A 9,220-nucleotide genomic window follows, 5' to 3' on the forward strand; every position below is an offset into this window, starting at 1 on the left:
ATATCCAGCAACTTTCTGCAGCCATTGAAGAGGAGTGGACCAACATTCCACAGGCCACAATCAACAACCTGATCAACTCTATGCGAAGGAAATGTGTTGCACTGCGTGAGACAAATGGTGGTCACACCACATACTGACTGATTTTCGGGCCCCCAATACAAGAAAAACTGGACATTTTAGAGTGGCCTTTTATTGTGGCCAGCCTAAGACACACCTGTGCAATAATCATGCTGTCTAATCAGCATCTTGATACGCCACACCTGTGAGGTGGATGGATTATCTCTGCAAAGGAGAAGTGCTCACTAACACAGATTTAGACAGATTTGTGAACAATATATCAGAGAAATAGGCCTTTTGTGTACATAGAAGTTCAGCACATGAAAAATGGGGGCAAAAACAAAAGTGTTGCGTTTATAATTTTGTTCAGTGTATGTATAGCCTATAAAGAGAATTCTTCAGAAGTGATTTTGCATGCTGGTGACAAACATTTAGTAACTAAAAATTAATTTTTAATCTTTGATTAGAATATTTTTATCATCCAAACTAAAATAGTTTTGTTGCAGCTGTTGAGTAAACAAGCGAACACAATAAAAAAATCACAATGACATGTAAAGTACAATATTTGTAATCACTGGAAGAGCAAGTTTGTCTTGTTTTGCATCATTTTGTGCATTGGTTATCAGTGTTGAATACACATAAAATCTTAAGTGTTTTATCATATTTGAAAGTAATCTGACACTCTGAAACGTTTCCTTCTGTCCAATCCCCCAGCTGTCCCAGAATCTGCAAAGCATCATCTTGCATGTAGAATATATATATAGTAAAGAGACTGTAAATGGGTCACCCCCCCCCCCCCTTCCCAAGAAAAAAAAAAAAAAGAAAACATTAAAAATTATTCTTACACATTTCCTTGCAGGGTGAAACATATCTGGAAGGAATAATAATGGAATTAAATAAAAAATGCAACGAATAAAAACACAAAATGAGAACAATACATATAAAAGAATAAATAATTAAATCCTAATGTAGGCTACTGAACTTTATAAACAAATAAATAGATAGATAGCAAAATAGTAATTTAATTTTATCCAGCAGGAACTTTTGTGCCTCTTTCTAAAGGAATTTTCTATTTGACCGACCGAAACAAGTGGTTGGAAAATAACATGAGAATATGAGAATTTTTTTAATATGAGAATTACAGCACTAAATGGCATTGCCCAAATGCAAACACTGATGTGCGTTAGGAGGTCCCTTCTATGCTTCCCATAAGGAAACAGAGCATCGCCGTTCGAAAGGATAAAAATAGAGCTATAATGACTAGTGGACACATTTTTTTCGAAACCTTACCCAACAGAAGTAAATGGTGTCTGTTACAACCCCAGTGACAAACGTATAAAAGCTGGGCCCATGGGTGCCGTGGGTAGTCGTCGAACATCTGTGGAACAGTTGTCAGCTCAGCGCAAAGGTGAGTTTACCGGATGATAGGCCATGAGGATCATACACCAGGGCTCGGTGAATTGCTCTAATCACCATGGAATATGATTAACGAAAAATGGAGGAACAAAAATGAGGATGTAAACGGACTTGCAGCAGGACTGAAAACGCGATGATACACCACTCTCTTTACTTAACCAAACCAAGGACCTGCTATACTTTCTGAGATTTTGGATGAGCTTGCAATTATCCATTTTTTTATCCAATTATCCAATTATCTGGCATTCTCGCATGACCTAACAGAGATCATATGTTGACTGTAGGAAGAAGTTTAACTGTAATGGGAGAATTGAAGGTTAATTTGTGTTTTGGTGGCTTTGTGGCTTTTTTTTTTTAGGAATAAAGGGGCTAAATGTTCATTTTTCATAATTGGTTTTTCAGATTTTACAAAATTGAGTGTCAAAAACCTTGCATCTTAATGTATCATCATCTTATGTGGGTCTTATTTCCAGAAAAATCAAAATGGCATTTGCTGGTATTCTCAAGGACGATGATGTGGCTGCAGCCCTTAAGGATTGTGCTGGTAAGACACATCTGCTATAACTCTCCACAGAAAAACAATAGACTATTGATAAATTTGCTGATTTTTTATGTATTTTCATGTGTAATCCCAGCTGCTGAATCCTTCAACTACAAGACCTTCTTCGCCAAGGTTGGCCTGAGCGCAAAGACCCCCGACGACATCAAGAAGGCCTTCTACATCATCGACCAGGACAAGAGTGGCTTCATTGAGGAGGATGAGCTCAAGTAAGTCCAGTCTTAAATCATTTTCATAATAAACTGACCTGGTGTCTACTGGTTCAAACCCTGGAACAATGCTTGAGGTTGATTGTTTGTTTGTGCCCTTCAGACTGTTCCTGCAGAACTTCTCCGCTGGCGCCAGAGCGCTCAGTGATGCAGAGACAAAGGCCTTCCTGAAAGCTGGAGATGCTGATGGTGATGGCATGATTGGAGTTGATGGTAAGCCTTGGTTACTTAATCTCATATTCATCATTTTTTTATGACTTTACAGTACTGAGGTGTCAAAGCATTATACAACATGATTAAACCTATGAATTCCAATGAAGCTTAAAAAAATCTTTGTTACAAAACATCTTTTTCCATCTTACATTTTTAGCTCTTGACTTTGTTGCTAGTTTTATATTTATAGCAGGCCTGCTACAGTATATGCGGCTAACCAACTAGATAAACCAATTATAGACCTGCAGTAAAAGTTAGAAGGTCAAGTTAGAAGGTTGTACTTCTAAGCTTTAAGTGGTTCTTACTGATATGAATGAGATGTTAAAATGATCAATTTCAGACTGTAATTGTTATCTTTATCATTTTCTTTCCACAGAGTTTGCTTTGCTTGTAAAGGCCTAAGCATTCATTGACCCTTGTCTTTGGAACCAGAGCTCTGCTTACCTATCATCTTTTTTATATTTATTTATGAACTCCTCCTTGCAAAGAACGCACGCTCAATGTCTTGAAAAGCTATTTATAATTAATATTGTTTCATTGCATTGTATTGTTTCTGTAAAAACCTACTGTGTGCAAGCTTACAACCTCTTTTGCACTTTAAGGAAATAAAAATACATTTGATGTAAAACAACATTCTTGGCTCAATATCTCTGAATATCGCATGTGGGAATAAATCCTTTTTTAATATTATTTTAAGAGTTAAAACTGTTACTATGAAAAGATAAAAGTGTCTATCGACAATGGTTCATTGACACAACCGATACATGTAAGAAGCACAGGCATTAACATTTTAGCAAGCAGTGTGAATGAGTAGGCCTATAGGCATTTAGTTGAAATGACAGAGGAATTAGCAGTTTTTGAATGTAAACAGGGAATGGGTAAGTGTGACTCCTGTCTAACACATTCAGGAAGTGAGCTAATGAGCCTTGCGCAGTCATCACTTACAGCTCTCAGTGACTGAGTGAGAGTGTCACTTTATACTCAGATCCCAAAGGCATATCACACACGACACAACATGACTGAAGCAAAGGAGGAGAATCTCACTTTCTCTTTTTGAGTGTACTTTTAACACCACAGTTCTGTATAATTGTTATACTATCCTAATTAAAATATCTTATCTATTTGCCAAAGAAAGAAAGTTATAGTTATCCTCTAATCTAACCTACATCAATATGCACACTTCTTTTCTTAATCAGATCTTATATAAAAAGTAGGCTAAGAAATAATTCTGAATTCAAATTATATATAGTAGTGTAAATCTTTTTAGTCTTTAAAGGTGCAGTAGGCTACCTATATGTAATATTGACATCTAGCGGTTGAAATGGGTAGCCTACTGCAGTCCAAATTCTAAATATTGGAGAGGGTTGTTTCTCCCACCCCCTGCTCATCAGACACCATGCTCACACAGGTTGCCTTTTTGAGGTTTGAGAACACGCAACATGAACGGGCAGGCATGTGCACAGGTAGGGCTCAACCTGTGCAGAGCACATGCCCCTTTTTGCCTTACACTCCGAAGTGCCCTTTTTTTGGTTGTGCGGTGTTTTTTTTAATTCTTCAATAAATCAATGCTATTGGTCAACCTTTACGTCTGTCTGTCTATTTTACAAATATTTAGCCAATGAAAGTTATTAAAAATAGCTTGTGACTAAATCTTGTTGGATTCTCAAACTGTCAGTAATCCTCATAACTCCACCCTCTATCTTGACTAAAACTGAAGTTCCGCAGCAGCGCAGACTGGGAGTAGCTGAAAAAATTTGTTATGAGGTTTACTAACAGTTTGAGGATCCAACAAGATTTAGTCACAAGCTATTTCAAGATTTAGTCACAAGCTATTTTCATTGTCTAAATATTTGTAAAACAGACAGACAGACGTAAAAAGTGACCAAGTGTAGCGTTAGTTCTCTGGCAGGTCACGTTAGTCAAGCTCGCTTCAGCTGACTCTCAGATGATCCACATCTACCTATAGGAATACGACGCCTATCACCGTATACATATATAAGCTCCTTCAGTATTATCAGCAGCTATCGCGTTTCTCAGGAGCTAATTACCCTCCTCCATCCCCAGCTCCTCCTCTCGCCAGACGCCAGGCAGGATTTGGCATTCTGATTCCCCTTGAATCAGAATAAATTCTCGAATTATGTTGTACTTAAAATCATGAATTAAATATTTGCAAACATTCATGTTGGTTCTATTCTGTTTACCCCAAGGGGGGTTATTGCTGCTCTCATCCATGCTAGGCTGCATGGATGCGCAGGGAGTTCTCGCCCAGAACGGAACCATATCGCCAATCCAAACTGTATGCTAATTGTCAGTTGTACTTGACGGTAGTGGTCCTGACAGAAATCGTGTTTAAATAAGTACAGCATTTTCTTTACGCAAGAAACACTATGTCTATTAAGGCTCATATTTTATTTAAGTTCGGAGACATGTGGGACCGGAGAGAGAGGGCTAGCATTTGCAATGGTTCTTGAATTTAAACATTCAAGAGATGCGAAAGAGAACTTGTGCAAAAAAGATTTGTGTGTGAGTGTGAGCCTAATATTCATGCTGTCACTTTAAGACATAATGCACAGATTCAGTACACTGATACTGCACACATGCGTTGTCTTTCTCAACCGTATAAGTTCACATAAGGCATAACAGACTATGTCTGCTATAGGATACTCATCAAGACAGACATGTTGACAGTTTTTGTGTGAATTTGTCCATTCCAGCACAAGACTTGAAAGTGAACTCAATATCTGTGCACTGTCTGAGACGTACCGAACCGTGAAAAAAAAACGAACAGTGGGGGGCCTTTTTCAGTTTCAGCACATGCCCATCAAAAGGTCTGTGCACCGCCCTGTGAACGAGCTTAATGGACAACGGAAGGCAACAAGCACTTACACTGTAAGTTGATGAGCTGATTCACCCACATTTTAATATACCTCTGGACATAGAACTTTTTAGATGGATGGCGAGGCTTAGGTCGGGTAGAATCTGCGATCTCTGACCTAGTTTGTTTGCTGGCAGCAATACACTTTGTTTTCTGCCAGCTGGCAACCTGAGGTGTCAAAATACTATTGGGTAAATTGGCAGCAGGCGGGATCACACAGACCAAAACAAAAATGGACATTCCGACACGGAACACATATGTGACCCTGGACCACAAAACCAGTCATAAGTGGCACAGGTATATTTGTGGCAATGGCCAACAATACATTGTATGGGTCAAAATTATAGATTTTTCTTTTATGCCAAAAATCATTAGGAAATTAAGTAAAGATCATGTTCCATGAAGATATTTTGAAAATTTCCTACCGTAAACACATGAAACAATTATTTTTGTGAGTGAATGCAGCAAAATCGCGAACATAAATGTATACATCTCATTTAAAAAAAATTACCCTGGTTTTGTGGTCCAGGGTCACATATTTCAAAGTAGAATAACTGGCTGTAGCATTGTTTTCAGAGAAACAAGTATGTGAACTTAGAATGTTTCCTAAATAGCAAACATATTATGGTATTTTTGTGCTTAAGGGAGCTTTCACACTTGGTTCGATTGCCTGTTCCGAACCCGAGTTCGATTGCTCCTCCCTCCCTCTGCCCCTGCCTTCAATGAAAATGTGAGTGCTCACATCAGGCTTGCACTAACGTCCCGTTTGTGTAGCCACGGTCATCCCTGCGTACTTCAGCACCAGAGAGAGCAGTTTTTCCTGAAAGAGCATACACGGTTTGACACTGCGTCTTTTTCAAGACGTCATTCAAATATTTCTGCGTATAGCCATGGGTGACCTGCCGATCGGTGGAGTCAGGTTAGTGTTGCCGTCCAAGTTGGGTCCCTGCATTCCGCCGTGCTGCTCCACCTTGGGTACGTCTGTCGTGCCGTTGGCCCCACTTGTACGGTGTCTGGGAGCCTGGCTAGCACTTCCCAGCCCGTCTCACTGGCTCATCCGTACCATCAGACTCGGCTATGCGATTCAGTTTGCCCGGCCTTCACTGGGCAGAGATTGCAGTCCTACTGGCGAAGGACACAATCGAGCCGGTCCCTCCAGCCGATATGAAGACCGGCTTCTGCAGCCCGTACTTCATTGTACCCAAGAAAAGCGGTAGGTTACGACCTATCTTAGACCTGCATGTCCTGAACCGGTCCCTTCACTGGCTGCCGTTCAAGATGCTTACGCAGAAACGCATTTTCAAATGCATCCGTCCCCACGATTGGTTTGCAGCGGCGCATACTTTCATGTCTCGATTCTCCCTCGACAGATACCATTTCTTCACTTTGCGTTCGAGGGACGGGTATATCAGTACAAAGTCTTAACCTTCGGGCTGGCCCTGTCGCCCTGTGTCTTCACGAAAGTCGCAGAGGCAGCCCTTGCTCCCATGTGCGAGCATGGTGTTCATATTCTCAACTACCTCAACGACTGGCTTATCCTCGCAGTAAGAGAGAACAGTTGTGCGAACACGGGGGCATAGTGCTCAGTCACCTCAGCCACCTAGGGCTTCGGGTTGACTGGAAAAAGAGCAAACTCACCCCCGGGCAGAGGATCTTTTTTCTCAATCAGAGTTGGACTCGATCAACATGACAGCGCGCCTCACCGAGGCCTGTGTCCAGTCAGTGTTGAACTGCGTGAGCTCGCTCAGACGCAGGACAGCGGCACCACTGAAATAGTTTCAGAGGCTTCTGGGGCATATGGCATCTGCAGCCATGGTAACGCCGCTCGGATTGCTTCATATGAGGCCGCACCAAAACTGGCTCCATGATCGAGCCCTGAGATGGGCGTGGTAGAGCAGCTCGTGCCGGGTCCAAGTGACCACGCACTGTCACCAAACTCTCAGCTTGTGGTCAGACCCTTCGTTCCTGCGGGAAGGTGTTCCCCTAGAACAAGTGTCCAGGCATTCTGTGGTCTCCATGGATGCCTCTGCCACCGGCTGGGGGGAAACGTACAACGGGCATGCAGCTTCAGGTCTGTGGACAGGGCCTCAACTGCATTGGCACATCAACTGCCTCGAGTTGTTAGCAGTACATCTTGCGCTGAGCCGCTTCAAAACACCGCTACTAGGCAAACATGCACTGGTCCGTACGGACAGCACTGCGACCGTTGAGTTCATCAACCGCCAAGGTGGTCTACGCTCTCGCCGCATGTCACAAATCGCCCGCCTTCTCCTCCTCTGGAGTCAGAAGCATCTGAGGTCGCTTTGTGGGCCTTACATTCTGGGCCTGCTCAACCCAGCAACCGACGAGCTCTCACGGCAGCAGCTGCTGCCAGGAGAATGCCGACTCCATCCCCAGGTGGTCCAGCTGATTTTCAGGTGCTTCGGGACCACACAGGTAGATCTGTTTGCCGCCCCGGACACGTCTCACTGCCAGTTATTCTATTCCCTGACCGAGGGGACCCTCGGCACGGATGCTCTGGCACACAGCTGGCCCCGGAGCCTACGCAAGTATGCGTTTCCCCCATTGAGCCTTCTTGCACAGACCTTGTGCAAAGTCAGGGAGGACGAGGAGCAGGTCTTGCTTGTTACACCGTATTTGCCCAACTGGACCTGGTTCCTGGAACTAGTGCTCCTCCAGACAGCTCCAACCTGGCCCATTCCTCGTCCGGACCTTTGGAAACTCCATGTCTGGTCCCTGGATAGGACGCAGAGGTTCTAGGTGACCTACCCCAAGCAATAATTGACACCATCACTTCCGCTAAAGCTCCCTCTACGAGGTGCCTCTATGTGTTGAAGTGGAACCTGACAGCGGGCACATAACGGAACAGCAGTTCGAACTCCTCTGCGCAGGCCTTCCGCCAGCAAGTTGGGGATCTGACAGTCTTTCCATGGTTTCCCAATTACGTCGTCACGTCAACGTTACGTCGTATGTGAGCGACTGAAAGGGACAGTCTCGGTTACTAATATAACCCTCGTTCCCTGAAGGAAGAACGGGCGACGTAACTTACCATCGCCATGGTTGCTGACCATCGTTGTACGGCCGAACACGTCTCGGCTCCTCAGCGTAAGACAATATGCGACGCACCTTCTGCTCGTTATTGCGCTGCAAGCAGAGCAGCTGATGCAATTATCGCATGCCAATGTGCATTGGCTCGTTTTAATACTCTCGAAGTAGATTGGTCTCTCAAGGCGATCCCAATTATGTCGTCTCCCGTTCCCTCCTTTAGGAACGAGGGTTACATTAGTAACCGAGACATTATATTTTGACTTGTGTACTTGCAGTAACCCCCATGTTTCAAACAAAGTTTAAATTCAGAGTAATCAGCAATTTTTACAAGTGTAACATTTAAAGTGGCTAATCACAAAGAGATTTATTTGTAGTAAAAGCAATACAGCATTTGCTCTTCCATGCAATATGCCTACATTTTAAAATTAATTGCATGCCATTTAGCAACTCATCCCGCATATATTAATGATATTCTAATGTCAATCTAGCTTACTGCAATGTGCAGCAAGTAGAGCAATGTAAATATTTTTTAACACACTCAACGTATTTTTTGTATGATTGTTTTGATCATGTAATTTTAATTAGTCAAATAAAGTAACTGTATGAGTAGTGATATTTCATTAGAAATAAATAAAATAATGTGAAATTTAGAAATAAGTGATGAACATAGCTGATTGATTTTAGGATTTAGGATCCGACTTGGGATAGCCTAAGTACATATGGCTTATGGACGTTTTCTACAAAAACTGAAACATGCAATTATCACACACAACAGCAAAAAATGACATAATCATCTTTATTGTTGAACAAATGTTTTTGCATATTATAACTTGATAGCCTTAA

General features: G+C 42.2%; 1 protein-coding gene across 1 annotated transcript; it reads left to right on the forward strand.

The window, feature by feature from the left end:
- Nucleotides 1-1,431: 1,431 nt before the first annotated feature.
- On the forward strand, nt 1,432-3,087 carry LOC308706783 (parvalbumin-2). The gene is made up of 5 exons (XM_081392618.1): nt 1,432-1,465; nt 1,947-2,017; nt 2,109-2,241; nt 2,345-2,454; nt 2,831-3,087. The coding sequence occupies exons 2-5, from the start codon at nt 1,957-1,959 to the stop codon at nt 2,854-2,856; spliced, it is 330 nt and encodes a 109-aa protein (XP_081248744.1). The 5' UTR covers nt 1,432-1,465; nt 1,947-1,956; the 3' UTR covers nt 2,857-3,087.
- The last annotated feature ends 6,133 nt before the right edge of the window (nt 3,088-9,220 follow it).

The sequence above is a fragment of the Scardinius erythrophthalmus genome (assembly GCF_964197995.2).
Source record: "Scardinius erythrophthalmus genome assembly, chromosome: 18".
In the NCBI taxonomy this organism is placed as follows: Eukaryota; Metazoa; Chordata; class Actinopteri; order Cypriniformes; family Leuciscidae; genus Scardinius; species Scardinius erythrophthalmus.